General features: G+C 40.9%; 1 protein-coding gene across 1 annotated transcript in view; it reads right to left on the minus strand.

The window, feature by feature from the left end:
• The window catches only part of LOC103108300 (liprin-alpha-2), a 430,491-nt gene that overhangs the window by 346,193 nt on the left and 60,771 nt on the right, over positions 1–23,527 (minus strand). The window contains 1 exon segment of the mRNA XM_060191502.1: positions 21,120–21,170. Coding sequence (XP_060047485.1) covers positions 21,120–21,170 — 51 coding nt within the window.

Below are 23,527 nucleotides of genomic sequence, written 5' to 3' on the forward strand. Positions count from 1 at the left end.
GATAATCAAAAGTAGGAATTCTAGTTTGATTTGGATAGATATATAATCAAAATTCCCTTTTAAAACAACTATAGTGTTTATAGTCAATACTGAGTAAAGAAGGAAAAAGAGGAGAAGGAGGAGAAGAAGAAAGAGAAGAAGAAGATGCAAGAAAAGGAAGAGAAGAAAGAGGAGGAAGAGAAGGAGAAGAAAGAGGAGGAGGAAGAGAAGGAGGGATAAGAAGAGGAGGAGGAGAAAACAGGCAATTTAATGCATTTACACTTTGCCAACTGACTTTCTCTAACATGCATGAAGTGGCAATGTCATTATTGAGGCAGAGCTACAATGAATCCTGTGTCCTTCCAGGTCTTGCTTCACGGAGACAAGTCCCTGCACAGGACCCAGGAGCCAAAGCGCCTCAAATACTGCCCTTGTCCTTGGAGAGACCCAGGAAGGGAGCAGACAGAATCTTCAGTCAAGGGGCCAGGTGGTGGCACACCTGGTTGAGCGCATATATTACAATGCACAAGAACCTGGGTTTGAGCCCCCAGTACCCACCCAAAGCTTTATAAGTGGTGAAGCAGGGCTGCAGGTGTCTCTCTCTGTCTCTCTCCCTCTCTATCACCCCCTCCCTCTTGATTTCTGGCTGTCTCTATCCAATAAATAAAGATAATAATACTTTTTTTTAAAAAAACTGTTTAAAAAAAAAGGAATCTTCAGTCAAGAAGATCTGTAGTTTCTTAGCCAGACAAACTTCGATAGTTGCTGGCAGATGTGGAACCCATGTTAAGAAATTAGCTCCATTGTCATCAGGCCAAGGGTGGTAGGCACACCTCACTGGGGTCCCTGTAAAGGTGACAATAGCCCGGGGTGTGAGCAAGCCCACTGCCAGCCACCCCTTCCTAAAGAGTGAGCTTCTGGCAAGCAGGACTCCTCTCTGAAATGCTAAAACCACTGCTCTGCAGTCTAGTCTCACTGAAATGCAACAGGTGTTTTAGTGCTCCAGCAGCTAAAATTGGTATCTGTAACTGCCTGGATAAAAATAACTTATGTACTTGGGATCTTGATGGGGATAGCATTGAATTTGTAGATGGCTCTGGGTAATATATTCATTTTGATGATGTCAGTTCTTCCAACCCATGAACATGGAATATCTTTCCACTTCTTTGTGTCTTTTTTCAATTTCTTTTTTTTTTTTCAGTATACAAGTTTTTCACTTCTTTGGTTAGATTTACTCCTAGATATTTTATTGTTTTTGTTGCTATAGTAAAAGGAATTGATTTCTGGATTTCAATTTCTTCTAACTTAGTGTTTGCATAGAGGAATGCCACTGACTTTTGAATGTTAATTTTATAGCCTGACACCTTACTGTATTGCCTGATTATTTCCAAAAGCTTCTTGCTGGATTCCTTGGGTTTTTCCATGTATACTATCATGTTATCTGCAAATAAGGAGAGTTTGACCTCTTCTCTTCCAATCTGTATCCCTTTAATTCCTTGGTCCTGCCAGATTGCTATGGCAAGAACTTCCAACACTATGTTGAATAGTAATGGTGATAGTGGGCAGCCCTGTCTAGTACCTGATCTGAGTGGAAAGGCTTCCAGTTTTTCACCATTGAGTATGATGTTGGCTGTAGGTTTGCTATATATAGACTCCATTATCTTCAGGAATTTTCCATCTATTCCCATTTTTTGTAGCATTTTGATCATAAAGGGATATTGTATTTTGTCAAAGGCTTTCTCTGCATCTATTGATATAACCATGTGGTTTTTGATCTTGCTTTTGTTGATGTGGTGGATCACATTGATTGATTTACGTATATTAAACCACCCTTGCATGTCTGGGATAAACCCCACTTGGTCATGATGAACAATCTTCTTGATATACTGCTGTATCCAGTTGGCTAGAATTTTGTTCAATATTTTAGCATCTATGTTCATCAGAAATATTGGTCTGCAGTTTTCTTTTTTGGTTGTGTCCCTGTCTGCTTTTGGTATCAGAGTGATGTTGGCTTAATAGAAGCTGGCAGGGAGTATTCCAGTGTCTTCAATCTTCTAGAAGACTTTTAAAAGTAGAGGTATTAGTTCTTCTTTGAAGGTTTTGTAGAATTCATTTGTAAAGCCATCTGGTCCAGGACTTTTATTTTTGGGGAGATTTTTGATAACTGTTTCAATATCATTAGCTGTGATGGGCCTGAATCACTGTATTTCACCAAATACAAAAGTAAATTCCAAGTGGATCTAGGACTTGGATGTTAGACCAGAAACTATCAGATACTTAGAGGAAAATATTGGCAGAACTCTTTTCCGCATAAATTTTAAAGACATCTTCAATGAAACGAATCCAATTACAAAGAAGACTAAGGCAAGTATAAACCTATGGGACTACATAAAATTAAAAAGCTTAACAGCAAAAGAAACCATTACCCAAACCAAGAGACCCCTCACAGAATGGGAGAAGATATTTACATGCCATTCATCATACAAGAGTTTAATAACCAAAATATATAAAGAGCTTGCCAGACTCACCAACAAGACAACAAATAACCCCATCCAAAAATGGGGGGAGGACTTGGACAGAATATTCACCACAGAAGAGATCCAAAAGGCCGAGAAACATATGAAAAAATGCTCCAAGTCTCTGATTGTCAGAGAAATGCAAATAAAGACAACAATGAGATACCACTTCACTCCTGTGAGAATGTCATACATCAGAAAAAGTAACAGCAGCAAATGCTGAAGAGGGTGTGGGGTCAAAGGAACCCTCCTACACTGCTGGTGGGAATGTAAATTGGTTCAACCTCTGTGGAGAACAGTCTGGAGAACTCTCAGAAGGCTAAAAATGGACCTACTCTATGAACCTACAATTCCTTTCCTGGGGATATATCCTAAGGAACCCAACATATCCATCCAAAAAGATCTATGTACACATATGTTCTTGGCAGCACAATTTGTAATAGCCAAAACCTGGAAGCAACCCAGGTGTCCAACAACAGATGAGTGGCTGAGCAAGTTGTGGTATATATACACAATGGAATACTACTCAGCTGTAAAAAATGGTGACTTCACCGTTTTCAGCCGATCTTGGATGGACCTTGAAAAATTCATGTTATGTGAAATAAGTCAGAAACAGAAGGATGAATATGGGATGATCTCACTCTCAGGCAGAATCGAAAAACAAGATCAGGAACGAAAACACAAGTAGAACCTGAAATTGGCATATCGCACCAAAGTAAAAGACTCTGGGGTGGGTGGGTGGGAGAATACAGGTCCATGAAGGATGATAAATGACATAGTGGGGGTTGTATTGTTAAATGGGAAACTGGGAAATGTTATGCATGCACAAACTATTGTATTTACTGTTGAATGTAAAACATTAATTCCCCAATAAAGAAATTTAAATATATATATATATACCTGAAAGCAGAAATACACAAGAACATGCAGGGAATACCCCCCAACACTTCATCTGCAGTCTTCCAGTCTTTAGGTCCATGATTGTTCAACAATTTGTTTGGCTTTGTATGCTAACTCTCTTTTCAGCCACCAGGTTTCAGATGCCAGCAAGATGCTGACCAGACTTCCCTGGACAGACGACCCCATCAATGTGTACTGGAGCTCCACTTCCTCAAAGCCCCACCCTACTAGGGAAAGAGAGAGACAGACTGGGAGTATGGATTGACCAGTCAACGCCCATGTTCAGCGGGGAAGCAATTACAGAAGCCAGACCTTCCACCCTCTGCAACCCACAACGACCCTGGATGCATACTCCCAGAGAGATAGAGAATGGGAAGGCTATCAGGGGAGGGGATGGGATACGGAGATCGGGTTATGGGAATTGTGTGGAATTGTACCCCTCTTCTTCTATGGTTTTGTTAATGTCTCCTTTCTTAAATAAAAATAAAAAAAGATAAATATGGGGACAAATAATAATAGCCTATGTAAACCTCTGAAAAGTGGGATCAGGCAGTGGCTCACATGGTTAAGCATTCCCACTGCAGTGCACAAGGACCTGAGTTCAAGCCCCTGGTCCCCGCCTACAGGGGGAAGCTTCAGGAGTGGTGAAACAGGGCTGCAGGAGTCTCTCTGTCTTCTCTCTTTCTGTCTCCCCCTTCCCTCTCAATTTCTCTCTGCCTCCATCCAATAATAAGATAAATAGAAATATTTATAAAATATAAAGTAAACTTCTAAAAGGATATTAAAAACACTTGTTATTAACCGTATGCTAAATAACTTTGACAATTAAACTTTTAAATAATTTTTATTTATTTGTAAGAGACAGCCAGGTATCAAGAGGGAAGGTGGAGATAGAGAGAGAGAGACAGAGACAGAGACACCCGCAGCCCTGCTTCACAAATTGCAAAGCTTTCTCCACATAGGTGGGGACTAGAGGCTTGAACCTGGGTCCTTGGGCATTGTAGCATGTGTGTTCAACTAGGTGTGCCACCACCTGGCCCCTGACAGTTAAATTTAAACTGTTACATTCCAAGGGAAAGAAATGGAGAAGCCAGCTTTATTATTTGCCAGAGTCTTAAGAATTAAACTTCATTTGGATACCAAGAAAAGATAAACCCATGGTTTCCTTACAGTAGGAATAAAGGTTTCTGTATGGGGTGACAGCATAATGGTTCTGCAGAAGCAAGTGTTCCAGGTTCAAGCCTCAGCACCACTGAGCAGTACTCTTGGGGTGCGCAGGGGGGAGAGGGGAGTCAGATTAATGTAAATTAGCTCTTAAAAACCTGCTTAAACATTTACTTTTGAAAACAAGACCTCATAAAAAGTTTTTTAAAAATCCAAATATGGAATGCTTATTTTCATATATCACAGAAGTGATGGTTTATATTCGTTTTATATACTAATCATATTTTTAAAAGAAACAATTTTAACCAGCCACAATATAAAAGCCTATAGCACTATGTTAATATCTTATTTCATTCTTTTCCTTAAGTGTCTAGAATAGCACAGAGCACATAATAGGCATTACTAACATGCTAGTTGAATGAGTCCTATTTTTATTTTACTTTTTAACAGCCTAATGGGCAACTCTATGCATAAAGCTGCACATGGGCTTTTTAGATAAACATCCGAAATTATAAACATTTTTAATCAAAAGTAAAAACGCAGTTCTACTTTATTGTGTTAGAAAAAAAAAAAAAGTCTAATTAGTATCTTGCCTCTTATCTCATTATAGAACTCACCAGACCAAAATAGTTCTCTCTTTTGCAAGAGATGTATCTGTATCTGCATCTGCATCTGTATCTCCATCTGCATCTGCATATGTATTTGCATCTCCATCTGCTCCTATATCTCCATTTGTATCTGCATCTCCATCTGCATTTGTATTTCCATCTGCATCTGTATTTGCATCTGTATCTGCATCTGATCTGCATCTGTATCTCCATGTGCATCAGCATCTGCAACTGTATCTGTATCTGCATCTGATGTGCGTCTGTATCTGCATCAGTATCTGCAACTGTATCTGTATCTGCATCTGTATTTCCATCTGCATCTGATCTGCATCTGCATCAGCATCTGCAACTGTATCTGCATCTGTATCTGCATCTGCACCTATATCTGCATCTGCATCTGTATCTGCATCAGCATCTGCAACTGTATCTGTATCTGCATCTGTATCTGTATCTCTACCTGCATCTGTATCTGTAACTCCATCTGTATCTACATCAGCATCTGAAACTATCTGTATCTGCACCTGCACCTGCACCTGCATCTGTATTTGTATGGGCATGTGTATAGGTACGTACGTGTGTGTGTGTGTGTGTGTGTGTGTGTGTGTGTGTGTGTGTGTTTATAATTATTTTGTTTACATAATACACATAAATGCATGTATATGTAAATTCATGTACAATAACTAAAAATTAGAAAAAGTGGAACCAAAGAACAAAATGCAAATAAATAAAATGTCTGTAGTTGAAACCACTTTGCTATCTTGAACAGAAATATGCTATTTCCTTTGTGGAGTAAAGACTATAAATCAGGGGGCCTGGTGGTGGTGCACCTGGTTAAGCTCAAGGATCTGGTTCAAGCCCCTGCTCCCTACTTCAGCAGGGATGCTTCACAAGTGGCAAAGCAGGTCTGCAGGTTCCTTTCTTTCTCTATCTCCCCTCTCCTCTCAAATTCTCTCTGTCCTATCAGAAGAAATAAGGAAGGGGGGAATCTGGGAGGGGTGGATTCCTAGTGCCTGCACTGAAGCTCAGCTGTTACCCCTGAGGCAGGGAGGGAGGAAGGGTGGAAGGAAGGAAAGGAGGGAGGGAGGGAGGAAGGAAGGAAGGAGGGAAGGAAGGGAGGGAGGAAAAGTAATATTGAAATTGAAGTAATGTGTGGCACAATGGTTATGCAAGAGTCTTTCATGCATGAGGTATCAAAAGTCTGTGTTTCAACCCCCAGCACCATTATAAACCAGAGCTGAGCAGTGTTCTAGGAAAAAAGGAGAGACAGAGAGAGAGAAGGAATGAGAATTGGGTAGGGGGTGGTGAAGAGATTGTATAATGGCTATGCAAATAGATTTCGTGCCTGAGGCTCTGAGCTCCCAGGTTCAGTCCCCAAAACCACCATAAACCAGAGCTGAAAAGTACTCTAAAAAAAAAAGAGAAAGAAATAGGGTAGGTGGTTGAAAAGACAGCATAATGGTTCTGCAAAATACTCTCCTGCCTGAAGCTCTGAGCTCCCAAGTTCAATTCCCAACACCACCATCAGCCAGAACTGAACAGGGCTCTGATAAATAATAATAAAATAATAATAATAACAAATCTAGGGGATGGGGGCAACAGCAAAATAGTTCTGTAAAAGACTCTCCTTCCTGAAGCTCTGAAGTTCCAGGTTCAACCCCCAGCACCACCATCAGCCAGAGCTCAGCAGGGCTCTAGGCTCTATATCTTTCTCTCTCTCTCTCTGTATCATTAACAGTAAGCCAATATATATAAAATCTGAAATCATGTAACCAGGAAACTGATGATATATTTATAAATATTTCAATATCTTCTTAATAGCAAAATACTGCATCTTCAAAATAATGAGATTCTAATTTCTAAAAATATTTCATTTATTCATTTATTGGATAAGAACAGAAAGGAATTCAGAAGGAAGGGAGAGAAGGAGAGAGAGAGAGAGAGAGAGATGTCTGCAGCCCTGCTCCAAGCTTATGAATGTCCTGTAACTATGTTGGAAGAGGGGCTTGAACCTAGGTCTCTGTGCATGGCAGCCTGTACAACCCCCCACCCCCACCCCCACTGCCTGATCCTTTTCTAATTTTTTTTTAATTACATAGTTTTTCACTGACATATTGGTTTTCCCTCAAAATAATTTTCCACTACATATTTTTCATATCAAAACCAGAAAAGTGTTTCTGACAAGGAAGTGTTTCACTATTGAGAACTCCTCAGAATTGCTTCATTTTTACTGGAAAAATCATTTCTTTTCAAGTTAATCATCAGTGAAGTAATATCATGAGAGACTTCAACAGTGTTTCACACTATGTTGTTCTACATTCAATTTTCTGGTGTTTGTCTGTAATTCACACATCTTTGCTTACTTTCACATTTAACAAGACATATTTTTGAACATAAAAAACAATTATTTTAGTATTTATTATTTATGAGATAAAGAGAGAACCTGAACATCACTAGCATATGAGGTACTGGGTACCAATTTCTTTTTATTTTCTATTTGTTATTAATAGTATTGTGTAAGATTATAATGCATACGTCCATACCACACCCACCACCAAAGTTCCATATCCCTGCCCTCCCATGGACCAAAGAGAACCACCAGAGTTCTTACAAGTCTTACAGTTTGCTTGCTTCTGTTTTGTTTGGATATATATATATATAGAGAGAGAGAGAGAGAGACAGAGACAGAGAGACAGAGAGAGACAGAGAGAGACAGATATTTTGGCAAATTCATGTAAATCAGATTTCTAGATTCCACACATGACTGAAACCATCTGGAAGTTGTCCTTCATCTCTTTAATAATTTTGCTAAGCATCCCCACCTCCAGTTCCATCCATTTTGTTCCAAAGGACGCAATCTCATCTTTTTTGATTGCAGAGTACTATTCCATGGAGTCTATATCCCATAACTTTTCTAGCTAGTCCTCTGATGATGGGCATCTAGGCTGTTGCCACTCTCTGGCTGTTGTGAATAATGTAGCTGTGAACACAGGCGTACAAGTGTCCACTTCTAATTAGTATTTGAGTGTCCAAGAGTAATATTGCTGGGTCATAAGGTGATTCCACTTCTATTTGTTTAAGGACTCTCCACACAGTCTCCACAGGGGCTGCCCCAGTTTGCATCCCCACCAGCAGTGGAGCAGAGTTCCCTTGTCCCCACAGCCTCTCCAGCACCTGTCCTTTCCTGGTGTGTTGATGGAGGATATTCTCTCAGCTGTGAGATGGGATCTCAGTGGATTATTAATTTGCATTTCTCTACTGATAAGTGAAGTGGAACATTTCTTCATGTGTCTGTGGGTCATGTCTCATCCTTAGAAAGCTGTCTGTTTAGTTCTTTGGCCCACTTTTTCACTGGGTATATTTTGCTTCTTTTGTAGATCTGTACCAATTCTGTCTAGATGTTTGCTAACAGTCTCTTGTCTGGTGTATGATGTGCAAATACCTTCTCCCATTTACTGGGTTGCCCAGATATCCTGATGCAATTTGCTTTCGATGTGTAGAAGCTCTTTAGTTTCATGTAATCCCATTTATTTACTCTTATTTTCATTCCCTATGCCAGGAGGTTGAATCTCCAAATACATCTTTGATGTCAAGGTCCTGCAAAGTTCCACTGACATTTTCTTCTATAAATTTTAGAGTTTCTGGTCTAATACTCAGATCTTTAGTCCATTTTGACTTGACCTTGGTGTGTGGTGTCAGGTGGTGGGTGGAATGCTTTCCCTTTTCCACATGTGGCTGTCCAGTTTTCCCAGCACCACCTGTTGAAGAGGCCTTCTTTAACCCCCTGAATGGTTTGTGCCCTTTGTCATCTGTTAGGTGGTTGTGTCTGTGTGGGCTCATTTCTGGGCTTTGGATTCTGCTCCATTGATCCAAGGGTCCATTTTTATTCCAAAACCAAGCTGTTTTGATTACTACTGCTTTATGGTATAAACTGAAGTCAGGGAGTGTGGCCCCTCCGTAGTTTTTCTTTTTTCTCAGAAGTGATTTGGCAATTTGTGGCCTTTTGTGGTTCCAAACAAATTTTTGGACAAGTTGTTCAACTTACTTTAAAAATGCTATTGGAATTTTGATAGGGGTTGCATTAAAACTATAGGTTACTTTTGGTAGAATGGCCATTTTAATAGTGTTTATTCTTCTGATCAAGGAACAAGGACTATTCCTCTACTTCTGTGTGTCCTTCTCTATTTCTTTTAGCAGCGGCCCGTAGTTCTCATTGTAAAGGTCCTTCACCTCCTCGTGAGATTCACCCCAAGGTACTTTATCATTTTAAGTTCAAGTGTAAATGGATTGAGTCTTTTATTTCCCTTTCATCTCTTTGTTTGTATACAGAAATGTCATGGATTTATATGCATTGATTTTGAATCCTGCTACTCTACTGAATTTATTATTTCCAGTAGTTTTTTGGTGGAGTCTTTCATGTTCTCTAGGTATATTATCATGACATCAGCAAAGAGAGATAGTTTGATTTCTTGTTTTCCAATCTGTATGCCTTTCTTGTCTGCAGTGGCTAGGACCTCAAGAACTATTCTGAATAACAGTGAAGAGCCTTGTCTGGTTCCTGATTTTTCCTGGGCATTGAACTTTGAACCTCATACTTTGGAATCTAATGTTCTACCCACTGTGCCCCCTTTGGGGCCACAAAAATTTATATTCTAGTGTACTTCATAATAAAGTAATTCGATTATTTTAAAATACATGTGTTGAAATAGTACTAACTAGCAATGACTTACTGAATAGGAAATTATCTAACAGGGGGATCTTCTGTTACCCTCTATATTAAGTATATTAAATATTAGATTTCTCATAAAAGACTTCTACATATGAACTGGCTTTCATGTTTCAAGCCCCTGGTCCTCACCTGAGAAGGAAGGGAGGGCTTCCCTAGCTGTGAAGCAGGGCAGCATGTTTCTCTCTTCTCCTCTTCCTCTGTTTTGTCCTTACTTTCTTAGTTTTCTCTATCCTACCAATTAAAAGAAGGAAAAAAATGGTTGCCAGGAGTGGTGGATTTGTTGTGATGACACTGAGCACCAGTGATAATTCTGGTGGCAAATTAAAAATATTCAGTGGCTTTCATTATTTTATCTACATGTCCAATACACTAATATTTTAAGTAGGAAGTCTGACATGAAAGTGCTAATTAAGTGCTTCATGCCAGTGAATTCAAGATTCAGGTCTTTCTGATCTCTGCTGATGAGTACCTTTTCATGCTCCTTTATAGGGCCCTAAAGTTCAAATTCAGGCTTGACCTTTTAAGGAGACTCATTCTCTTCCCCTAAGCCATCACGTATTCTTATTTATTCTCTGCCTTTAATAGCTGGTGAAAGGCCCTAAGTCTCTCTATTTGCATGTCCCTTTATAGATTGCTATTAATCCCTTTTATTTGATTCACCACACAATGCTGACTTCCTCCTAAGATAGTGCCCACACCTAGTCCTAGAATACAGTGGAGAAAACAAAACAAACAAAAATCATCAAGATACTGTCAGTACCTCCCCTTGGATAACTTCAAGACTCATGTAACACAGCTCCTGGATTTAGCCTTCACTGTGATTCCTTTCAAGCTAGAACCAAGGAAATGCTTCTCACAGAACTGATAAAGTGTTCAGACACTGCAATAAAGATGCTGTGAAGTACAGTGCAAATTCCTCCCACAACGTTTGCCACATCCTTGTTCTGCATTCAATTTCTGGTCTCAAAAGGCACTAACACCACCCATCCCAGTTTAGTTCACACTGAGCCACAATAGATTACTGCCTCATCTTCTGGCTGGTAGTGTCATAAATTATTTACAAATAGGGGTCAGGCGCACCTGGTTAAGGAAACACACTACAGTGAGCAAGGACCCAGGTTCAAGCCTGCAGGGGGAAAGTTTCATGAGTGGAGAAGCAGGGCGGCAGGTATCCCTCTGTCTCTCTCCTACTCTATCTCTCCCTACCCTCTCAATTTCTCTCTGTATTTATTATCCAGTAATGAATGAACTAAGTAAAAATATTTTTTATTTCTTTATTGGGGATTAATGTTTTATAGTCAATGGTAAATATAATAGTTTGTACATGCATAACATTTCTCAGTTTTCCACACAACAATACAACCCCCAGTAGGCCATCTGCCATCCTGTTCAGGACCTGAGCCCCACCCCCCACCCCCATATATTACTTTGGTGCAATATATCAATTTTTTTTAAATTTATTTAGAAATAAGGCTTCTGACAGGCTGAAAAGATAGCAACCACCAGAGAACACCCCTAGGCGTGAGGCATTAACAAGTGTAAAAAAACGCAGTCATTCTGAATATCAAAAGACAGGGCTTCCACACCCCACCTGGCAACTGAATAGGAGACAAGTGAGTAGAACAGAAAGACTCACACCTGACACCAGGGTTTTCACCTGCACACTCCTCAGCCTGCTTCCCCTCTGACCCAGTTCTCACTGGCTAGGACAAAGCACAAGTACCGATGTCTAGCAGAGAGGCAGGTGGCTCTCAATCACAGACAGGCATCTGCGGAGCTCAGACATGACAGCAAGTGCCTGGGGCAGCAGACACTGTTACAGCAGGCCAGGACACAGGTACCCCATGCACACCTCCTCGGCAGGAGGAGAAGCGGCAGAAGTGTTAAGAAAACCAAGAGCTCCCTGATTATTGGAACTCGAGAAAGAGAAATCACAGAATGTTTGTTCCCATGCTTGGGTCTATTTCCCTGTATCACAAGCCCCAATGTCTATGACTTAGCTGAGTAGGTAAAGCCCACCTGTGGTTTAACTGTCTATTTTTAAATTTTATTTATTTATTTATTTAATTTTACTTATAAAAAGGGAATATTGACAAAACCATAGGATAAGAGGAGTACAACTCCACACAGTTCCCACCACCAGAACTCTGTATCCCATCCCATCCCCTGATAGCTTTCCTATTCTTTAACTCTCCGGAAGTATGGACCCAAGGTCATTATGGGATGCTGAAGGTGGAAGGTCTGGGTTCTTTAACTGCTTCCCCACTGAACATGGGCTTTGACAGGTGGATCCATACTCCCAGCCTGCCTCTGTCTTTCCCTAGTGGGGGGGCGGGGGCTCTGGGGAATCAGAGCTCTAGGACACACTGGCGGGGTTGTCTATCCAGGAAAGTCTGGTTGGCATGATGCTAGCATCTGGAACCTGGTAGCTGAAAAGAGAGTTAACATACATAGCCAAACAAATTGTTGACTAATCATGAACCTAAAGGCTGAAATAGTGCAGATGAAGAGTTGGGGGGGTGTCTCTGTTTTGTAAACAGCTAGTAGGCATATTTTAGTTATATTCCAAAGGGCCTGTGGCTATACTAGTTTTTTTTTTCCTGAGCCTGAAATATGATATGCAGGTGGAACCAAGTTATTGTCTGGGGAGATGATGTCATACCTACTTTTGCTGAGCCAAGGCCTCACACCTACGTGATTTCATAAGATCCCCGTTTCACCTCTAGAGAGACCCCACATCACGTAGGCTTCCCCAGTGCCTTGCTACTCCTCTGTGTAAGGGCTTGAGCTAGAGGGCACATATGATGAAATGTGGCCTAGCCCCATCCTATCTGGCAGCCCCACTGTGACTATAGACTCAGCGTGAAGTCTGGGACAAGTTCTGCTTCCAAGTCAGGGACTGGATGACAGCTTCTCGTCAGTGCTTCACAAGTGCAAGAGGCTCTACAAAAGAATCTTACTTCTCCCACCTCTGTACCCATAAAGAATTTTGGTCCAAACTCACAGAGGGGGAGAAATGACCATAGGGCTCTGAACTCCAACTCCATCAGGACCCAGAGAGAGAAGAGGGGGAAAGGGAGGGACATTTGAATGTAGTAACAGGTGTAGGTGTGACTTGGAAAGGAAGAGCAGATGAGGGAGTCAGGCTGTAGCGCAGCGGGTTAAGCACATGTGGCGCAAAGCACAAGGACCGGCATAAGGATCCCAGTTCGAACCCCGGCTCCCCACCTGCAGGGGAGTCGCTTCACAGGCGGTGAAGCAGGTCTGCAGGTGTCTATCTTTCTCTCCTCCTCTCTGTCTTCCCCTCCTCTCTCCATTTCTCTCTGTCCTATCCAACAACGACAACAACAATAATAACTACAACAATAAAACAACAAGGGCAACAAAAGGGAATAAAAAAATAAAATAAATATTAAAAAAAAAAAAGGAAGAGCAGATGGGACCTTAAAAAGGTGTGTGTGTGGGGGGGGCAAATCTATCCAAATATAGACAGATGGTTGTAGAAATAATCATTTACCCATATACGTGACCTTAGGAGAACTGCTGTAGCTTCCAGTGGAGGGGATGGGGATCCAGAACTCTGGTGGTGGGAATGGTGTGGAGTTGTATCCCTGTTATCTTGTCATTTTGTACATCAATATTAAATCATTTAAAAATAAAAAGTAGGGAGTCCGGCGGTAGCGCAGCAGGTTAAGTGCACATGGCATGAAGCACAAGGACCATCACAAGGATCCCGGTTCAAGGCCCTGGCTCCCCACCTGCAGGGGAATCGCTTCACAGGCGGTGGTGATGCAGGTCTGCAGGTATCTATCTTTCTCTCGCCCTCTCTGTCTCCCCTCCTCTCTCCCTTTCTCTCTGTCCTATCTAACAACGACGATATCAATAACAACAACAGTAACAACTACAACAACAATAAAAAGGGAAACAAAAGGAAAAATAAATAAATTTAAAAATGTTTTTAAAAAATAAAATAAATGAAATAAAATAAATGTAAAGGAAAGGAAAGTAAAAGAGGCTTAGTTCTTCAATACCAGAAAGCCTGTGTCTGCACTTGACTGTGTGAAACTGAGCTGTGGAGACCATACCCCATCTTCCCAGAGGCAGGCTGGCATCTGGATCACCTGAGAGTTTGCATGGCCTCACAGTTTAATTTTTTTATCTTTATTTATTGGATAGAGACAGACAGAAATCAAGAGAGATGTGGGTGATTTTGAGAGAGAGAGAAACCTGCAGCCCTGCTTCACCGCTCACAGTTATCCCCATGCAGGTGGGGACCAGGAGCTTGAACCCAGATCCTTGCACACTGTAACATTTGCTGAACCAGGTGCACCACCACCCAGCTCCTGGATACACATTTTAATACTGTCACCATTAAAAATATGTTGATAAATATTATATGGAAAACTAACTTAAGGCTTATAGTTTACCCTTTCAATTTTATGTGATTATCTTTCTTCACCTTGTGTTTATTCATTCATTTTAAAGACTGTATCTCTTACTCATTTATTTTAGAGAGAGCGAGACAAGGGAATTGAAGGGGGAAAAGAAAGAGGGAGAGAGAGACAGAGTGAACCCTACAGCCCTGCTCCACCACTTGTGTTCATGTTATTTTCACAGGTGAACACTTGCTATGAGTTTGCACAGGTGACCCACCTACAATCTACTTTCATGAATGAAAACGATGTCTACAGAAAAAAAATAAATAAATAAAAATAGCATTGTGCTTTTTCAGAGTCAGTTTTTTGAATTTTTTTATATTTATTTAATTTCCCTTTTGCTGTCCTTGTTTTTTTTATTGTTGTTGTAGTTATTATTGATGTAGAGTCAGTTTTAAGTTGATCATTGTATACACTGTTAGATATTTCCTCAATGAGAGAAGAGCTCCTTGTTCAAGGAAAATGAAATGATTTAGAAAAAGCCTAAAATCTCTACTTCTGACAACTTTTGGATTTAAGAATGGACTTCTTGATATCCTTTTCAGAGTCATCATAAAAGCATTAATGGCTCCTAAAAATCATGAATAAGTAATCCTCTCATTAGTAATTAGCAGCGAAACTGGGGGATGGCACACATTTTTAAAAACCTGCTCAACACCAATCTGCTCTTTGTACATATTGATGGAAGAGGCAGGCAAAGGAAGAAGGAAAGAGACTATAGCACCAAAACTTCCTTCAGTGTGTTGGAGGCCAGGTTCAAACCCAGGTCAGACACACAGCAAAGCAGAACACTGTCCAAGTGGGCTATTCCAACAGTCCAGTGTTCAGTTATTTGTTTTATACATATTTACAAGATATTTCATTTGTTTATTATTTGATAGAGACCGAGAGAAATTGAAAGAGGAGGGAGAAGTAGAGAAGGAGAGAGAGAGACACCTGCAGCCCTGCTCTACCACTCGTGAAGCTTTCCCCCTATAGATGGGGACCGGGAAATTGAACCTGGGTTCTTGTGCACTGTAATGTGTGCACTTAACCAGGCTGTGCCCCCCCCCCACCTGGTCCTCTGTTTTAACTATTATTTTATTTTAAATATTTTTATTTATTTATTTATTAATTGGATAGAGACAGTAAGAAACTGAGAGGGGCCTGGGAGACAGAAAGGGAGAGAGACAGAGAGACACTTGTAGCCCAGCTTCATCACTCGTGAAGCTTTCCCCTTGCAGGTGGAGACCTGGGGCTTGAACCTGGGTCCTTGTGCACTGTTAATGTGTGCACTTAACCAGGTGCACCACTGCCTGGTCCTGCCCAATGTTTATTGATAAAGATACTAGTGTGAACTGCTCCTCTACAGCTCTTCATATGCATTCTTAATAAACAGGTAAGTTTATTTATAATGGTAACATATTCTTTTATATATGCCTATTATTTAAAATAATATGATATGATTTTTCTACTGGTGCTAAAGAAATATCTATGTCTACCACAAGAAAAAAAAGTCTGCACTTTTTAAACAGACATTTTTTTTTTTATTTCAAGGAAGGAATGAGATACGGTACTCTGGTGGTACAAATTGTGTGGAATTTTGCCCCCTTATCCTACGGCCTAGTCAGTATTTTTTATTTTATAAATGACTTTTTTAAAAATGTAAAAAAAAAAAAACTTAAAAAATATCTCTAAAATACTAACTTAAATTTTTAAATTACCTCTAAGCTTTCAACAGTACCCTCCAAGCTGTCCATCCTTCTGAGAGGACACTCTCTCAGCACTGTCCAGTCAGTGAAGATCCCTGGGCCTAGACTTCCTTGCTAAGCCAGGTATCATAAGGAAGCCAGTTTAGGAGTACATTTTAAACATTACATGAAATGTTAAGCTGATCTGTAGCCAGGACTGTATTTCTTTAAGTGAATGACCAGCAATATAACCTTCAAATGGATTTATGAGCCGTGTGATTTAACCTGACTTTCAGTGTTCCTACTTGGAGGCAAAAGAATTAGCTCCATTCAAAGTAGTATTATTTTTAAGTGACTGAAGTAACCCCAGATGTTATTATCATTTTAGTGGCTTACTCATATTTCTTTAAGCTTTATAGAGAACTTGAACATGATTTTGTTATGTGCTCCTGGAAATATGCTCCCGATAGCTTTTTTTTTTTTTCTTTATTGGGGGCATTCATGGTTTACAGTCAACAGGAAAATGCAGTCCTTGTACATGTGTAACATAACACTCTAACCCCCCACCCAGGGCCTCCTCCGCCACCATGTTCCAGGACCTGGACAGCCAGATAGCTTTTAACAGTGGGGGAGACGAAATATATGTATACTGGTACCCCCTACCCCACCCCACCAATTTCCTAAGGACTGAAAGACTGTAAAATGTGCATGATGTTAGCTCTTGGGATCAGACAAAAATTAGTAGAGTCATGGGCCCCTTGGAATATGCCTAAAATAGACCTACTAGCTTCTTCCAAAATGGAGACCCCGAATCTCATATGCTCTACTCTTGCCTTTAGGTTCCATCTTATTAAACGATTTGTTCTGCTTTATATCTAAATATTTTGTTCAGCCACCAAGTTGCAGACTCTACCATGATGCCAACCTGACTTCCCTAGGCACACGACTTCACCAATGTGTCCTGGAACCCCACCTCCCCAGAGCCCTGCCTCACTAGGGAAAGAGAGAAACAGGATAGGGGTGTGGATCCACCTGCCAACACCCAAGTCCAGCAGAGAAGTAATTACAGAAGCCAGAACTCCCACCTTCTGCTCCCCATAAAGAATTTGGGTCCATATTCCCAGAGGGATAAATAATGGGGAAACTTCCAACAGAGGGGATAGGACATGGAACTCTGGTGGTGGGAACTGTGTGTGGAACTGTACCCCTCATATCCTATGGTCTTGTCGATAATTTTATAAAAAAAATGTAAAAAAACAAAAGTTTTTAAAAAGACCTCTAAAGTACTAAGAATATAAAAACAGCATAAAATAGCTTTAAAAAAAAATAATAGGGAGTTGGGCGGTAGCGCAGTGGGTTAAGCGCACATGGTGCAAAGCGCAAGGACCAGCATAAAGATCCCGGTTCAAGCCCCCAGCTCTCCACCTGCAGGGGAGTCACTTCACAAGCGGTGAAGCAGGTCTGCAGGTGTCTATCTTTCCCTCCCCCTCTCTGTCTTCCCCTCCTCTCTCCATTTCTCTCTATCCTATCCAACAACGATGACATCAATAACAACAATAATAGCTACAACAATAAAACAATAAGGGCAACAAAAGGGAATAAATAAATATAAAATAATAATAATAATAGTAAAATGTTTTTTAAAAATCATTTGGAACAATGTAGAAAGCAGTTTGAAGCACCCACAATTGTAGAGGATGGCCAAGAGAAAATAAATGTCTTTACAAAAATATAAATTATTCTATGTATTAGCTCCTACATTGGTACAGTAGATAAAATGCTAGACCTACAGTATGAGGTCTGGAGTTTGATTCCTGACACTGCCTGGGCCAGAGTGCTGTGGCATCTCTTCTGTCTCTCTCTCTCCCCCTCCCTTATTTAATAAATAAAACTAAAATTCATAAATAAATATATATATGGTATTCATGCCATGTATGTGTATACACACAGAAACACACACATACACAGACATATAATTAAATAGTGGGAATGAACTTGATAAATTTTGCTTTTAAGACAATCTCTCTTCTTTCTGTGACCTTTTTTCCCTGCCAGAGACTTGTCTATAACTTGGGCTTCACACCATCTCCATCTTTAATATTTGAAAACATTTCTCCAGGAGGCATATGACAAGCTTCTTTTATCATGGGGATAATGGGTGAGACTCTATCCCCTCTGGCAAAAGTAGCCTCTAGTTATATTTTGAACAAGGGGACAACCCTCATTTCCCCACCAGGCTTACTGATGGGGCTCAAGGCCTGCACTATGAATCCAACACAATCTGGGCCCTGTTTTCCCCCTTTTGTCTTTATCGGATAAGACTGGGAAATTGAGAGAGGATGGGGAGATATAGAGGAAGAGAGAGATAGACAGATGCCTGCAGACCTGCTTCCCTGCTTCATCCTGATGGTGGAGAGTAGGGGCTTGAACCTGAATTCTATGGGGACATATGCGCCTTAGAGGTGCACTATTGCCTGGCCCAGGACAGCCCCTTTTAATACCATCTGGGCTCAAACTGTAGAATGCTCACATTAATCAGTGAATAGGTGAGGAAGGTATTCTGAAGAAAGTAGATTTCGTCTTCTAATAATATTTTAAAGTTAGGGGCCAGGTGGTGGCACACCTGGTTAAGCACTCACATAACAGTGTGCAAGGCCCTAGATTCAAGCCTCTGTTCCCCACCTGCAAGGGGAAAGCTTCACGAGTGGTGAAGCAGGGCTGCAGGTGTCTCTCTTTCCCTCTCTATTTTCCCCTCCCCTCTCTATTTGTCTCTGTTCTATCCAAAAACAAATAGAAATATTTTGAAAAAAATGTAAATGTTATATACAAACATCCTGAATGTAGCTACTTAGATGTAAGAGTTGTCATGAATCTTGTCACAACATTCTTCTCAGACTGACTCATACTCCGCCTTGTCTTATGGTTACAATGTAATAATTTCAGTGAATAGATAAAAGCAATAACCTGCTCTGCCACTGAGGAAGACAAGTCCTGACATGAGCGCAACCTAGAATGTTCCCAGCTGTGACCATGGACTGTGAGCTCAGACTGACAGGGACTCAGAGGTCACACAGGCTCCTGTGCTGAATATGAATAGACATGGGCCTAAGTCATCTCAATGGGGTTGACAAAATGGTATTTATATACTTTTCTCATGTTTGGGAGCTACTCTCTGCCCTGATCCAGCTTTCTAGATCTATTCTCAACTCTGACACCATCTTCCCTACAATACTTTAGTCCACCTGCATGTTAGCTATCAAGTTCGGGCAAATATTAGCAAAGTCATGGGCCACTTGGGATATACCTAAAATGGACTTCCTAGCTTCTTTTTCCCTGAAGATCCTAATTCCACCTGCTCTTTTACTCCCTTTGGGTTCCTGTTCATTAAACAATTTGCTCTGCTTTATATCTTATTGCCTTTCAGGTACCATGTTGTAGATGCTACCATGATTCCATCCTGACTTCCCTGGGCAGACAACCTCACCAATGTGTCCTGGGATCTCCCCTCCCCAGATCCCCACTAGGGAAAGAGAGAAACAGGCTGGGGGTATGGATCCACCTGCCAACACGCAAGTCCAGTGGAGAAGCAATTAGAGAAGCCAAACCTCCCACCTTCTGCTCCCCATAAAGACTTTTGGTCCATCCTCCCAGAGGGATAAATAACAGGGAAGCTTCCAATGGAGAGGATGGGACAGGAAACTCTGGTGGTGGGAACTGTATGGAATTGTATCCCTCTTATAATCTTGCTAATTATTATTAACTCACTAATTAAAAATTAAGTAACTTCAGAAAAGAAACTCTGGGAGTCGGGCGGTAGCTCAGCGGGTTAAGTGCAGGTGCCGCAAAGTGCAAGGACCAGCCTAAGGGTCCTGGTTCGAGCCCCAACTCCCCACCTGCAGGGGTGTTGCTTCACAGGCAGTGAAGCAGGTCTGCAGGTGTCTGTCTCTCCCCCTCTGTCTTCCCCTCCTCTCTCCATTTCTTTCTGTCCTATCCAACAACTACATCAATAACTACAACAATAAAACAACAAGGGCAACAAAAGGGAATAAATAAATATTTAAAAAAGAAAGATAAGAAAAGAAACACCAAAAAGGAGAAGCAGAAGGAGGAGGAGAAGAGAAGGAGAAGGGGAAGAAGAAGCAATATCTGAAGGGATTTTTTTTTTTTTTTTTTGTAGAGAAGCCATTTCTTTTACCTACTTTAGGAACACTTTGCTCAAGATTAGACAATATCATGAAGCCCTGATAGTGAGACAGGAGAGAAAGAATGTAATTAAAATATATCTCCTAAGAAGTCACTGGCACTCCCTTCAGATGCCTGGATGGAGCTGAGCGCAGCTTGGATGACACTGGATTCTAAGCGTTTCTCCCTGAACCTTGCAGAGCTAAAGGAAAAGCAAGCGGCCCATAAGCATCTCTGCAGTGACTCTGAATGGAAATAAATTTGATCCTACCATGTTAGGCAAAACCCCATAACTCATAGCTGCACCTCCAGCATGAAAACACAGAAATACTACTTTAACTGATGTTGTCTTAAACCAGATAGCACAGAAAGGACCAAGATGTGCTAGGACCAGACTATCAATCCTTGTTATTACTTTAAGATGATAAGCCTTTAAGGTTAAAATGTTCCTTCTCAAGTTTTCTAAGAATATTCTGGCTAGTTTAAACGAGAGTGCAATGTCAAGAATTCACACTATTAATAAAGTAGACTTTTCTCCCCAGAAACAAAAGAATATATGTCAGAGCAAATCATACACTTTATTTACAGGAGCAAGTTCTCAAGTTCCAAAAAGTCTTAACTTCTTGGTGTAATTCACTACTAAGACCTGAAGTACTTCCATATTCTAATGAGGATTCATTTCTATTTCTTGGTGTCAGCACGCACACACACACGCACACACACACACACGCACACACACACGCATGCACACACGCACACACGCACGCACATACATGTAAAACACTTCAAAAATATGTTTGCCCTCTCTTACTAGCTCGGACAATAGTTACACATTTCAAAAGTCCTCTGTGTCGCACGTTGCTTGCATGCATGTGATGGTCTGATACTTGGCTGTGCACGTAAGTCATCAACTGAGTTGAGTGGAGACTCTAACTTACCGGTGGATCAGTCCCCTTTGAACCAGTCAGCCCTCCTAGAGACTCGATATCCTGCAAAAGGGAGAGGCATGGATTGTAAAATGCTATCAACACCCCCCAGCAGCCTCCAGCAACCCCCTGCCCCACAAGGCAACAGAGCCTTCCAGGACAAAGCTAGGGTAACAAAAGTCTTTTTTTAAGACAATTTTGCAGACTGAAATTTAAATTTCCTTAAAGAAAAACCTAGATATTTCCTCTAATTCTGTGGCATCTTAAAAAAAGAAAAACGCAAGTAAACAGAGCAATTGTTCTTAAAATATGCAATGAGAGAAACACAGTATTTATTCTCTAAGGAATGGAGTGAAGGCAGAACAAGAAAAAAAAAGGAAATTCATAAAACCTCAATTTAACATCTCATTTGCACATGTATTAAGCCCATGGAAGTAAGTAACCTATAAAATTCAATTATTTATAGTCTATTACTATGCATGAGAGAGTAAAGCATAAAAAGACACAGATATATTAATTACTTATTATTTTTATTATCTTTAATTATTGGAAAGAGACAGAGAGAAATTGAGAGGTGAGGGGGAGATAGAGTGGGAGAGAGACACCTGCAGAACTGCTTCTCCACTCATGAAGCTTTCCCCCTGCAGGCGGGGAGCGGGAGCTTACACCTGGGTCCTTGCACACTGTAATGTGAGCATTTAACCAGGTACACCACCACCTGGCCCCATGATTTTTTTATTTTAAAATACTATTTTTTTTAAATTTTTATATGTATTTATTTTCCTTTTTTGTTGCCCTTGTTGTTCTATTGTAGTTATTATTGTTATTGTTATGGATGTCGTCATTGTTGAATAGGACAAGAGAAATGAAGAGAGGAGGGGAAGACAGAGAGGGGGAGAGAAAGATAGATACCTGCAGACCTGCTTCACTGCCTGTGAAGAGACTCCTTTGCAGGTGGGGAGCCGGGGTTCGAATCAGGATCCTTACACAGGTCCTTGTGCTTCATGTCACATGTGCTTAACCCACTGTGCTATCACAGGACTCCTTAGTACTTTTTTTTTTACTCATTTGAGGAATATTATCACATTCAATAAATATAATTAAAATATTTGCATTCCTTTTTAAAATTTTCTAAGTTAGTTACTTAACAGGGTTTTACAAAATTAAAAGATTTCAGGGGTATAATTTCATGCTCCTACATTATAAAATCACCAAAGTTATAAAGCTCAATTCTCCCCTCCCCTTTCTTCTTTATTCATGTATTCTCTTTTATTGCCACTGTGGTTATAGCTGGGGGTCAGTGCCTGTGCCATGAATTCACTGCTCCTAGAAGCCATGTTTTCCTTTCTTATTCTTTACTTTTTATATCCTACAACAGAGAAAAATTGAGAGAAGAAAGGAGTAATAGAAAGGGGGAGAGACAGAGAAACCTGTAGGCCTGCTTCACTGCTCTTGAAGCTTCCTGCAGGGAGGGGTAAAGGACTGAACCCAGGTCCTTGGTCATTGTAAGGTGTGCATTTAACCAGGTGCACCAATTGTCCAGTCCTAGGACTTTGTCCTAAAGTCTCTATCTGAATTTTCCAAGAGAAACTTAAATTCCATATATTTAGACAAAACATACCATATTCTTGATGTTTGCAACTGTCTTTAAAGTCTTGAAAACTGTGCCGGCTTCAGTAAAAATATCAACAACAAAACTGCTCAGAGATCACAAGAAAGGAGTCAGGAGTTACCACGAATAAGTCTGTCTGCTCTTATGTGATTTTCCTGTGATGCTGGTGAGTTCTAAGCTATTGGTAACCAATCAAAACACTTGCACAGGCTACCTGGACTCTGAAGCAAGAAGCAAAGAGAACTGAGTAAAAGCTGAAGAGAAAAAAGTAACCGTCAATGGTCAGCGATGGACGTCACAAGTCACTGGGGGACACACACAGGTCACTAACTCCCAGTGTCTCAAAACTGGAGCATCCTAACAACAAATAGAGGGTGAGACTAGCACAGGCAAGAAATACAAAGAACACAGCCGGGAAAAGAAAAGGAAGGACTGGGATGAATTTCCACCCACAGAAGTCAAGACTGGAAAGGAGAGGCCAGACAGTGGTGCACCCGCTCAAGCACTCACATTACAGAGCACAAGGACCCTGGTTCAAGCCCCCGTTCCCCACCTGCAGGGGGAAAGCTTCACGAGTGGTGAAACAGGGCTGCAGATCTCTCTCTCTCTCTCTCTCTCTCTCTCCCTCTCCCTCTCCCTCTCCCTCTCCCTCTCCCTCTCCCTCTCCCTCCCTCCTTCTCTGTCTCCCCCTCCCCTCTCAATTTCTGGCTGTCTCTATTCAATAAATACACTAAAAAAAAATCTTTAAAAAAAAAGACTGGGAAGGAAACCATTGTACAAGGGACTTACAGTTCCATGTTTCATAAAG

Source organism: Erinaceus europaeus, chromosome 5 (assembly GCF_950295315.1).
Source record: "Erinaceus europaeus chromosome 5, mEriEur2.1, whole genome shotgun sequence".
NCBI classification, from domain to species: domain Eukaryota; kingdom Metazoa; phylum Chordata; class Mammalia; order Eulipotyphla; family Erinaceidae; genus Erinaceus; species Erinaceus europaeus.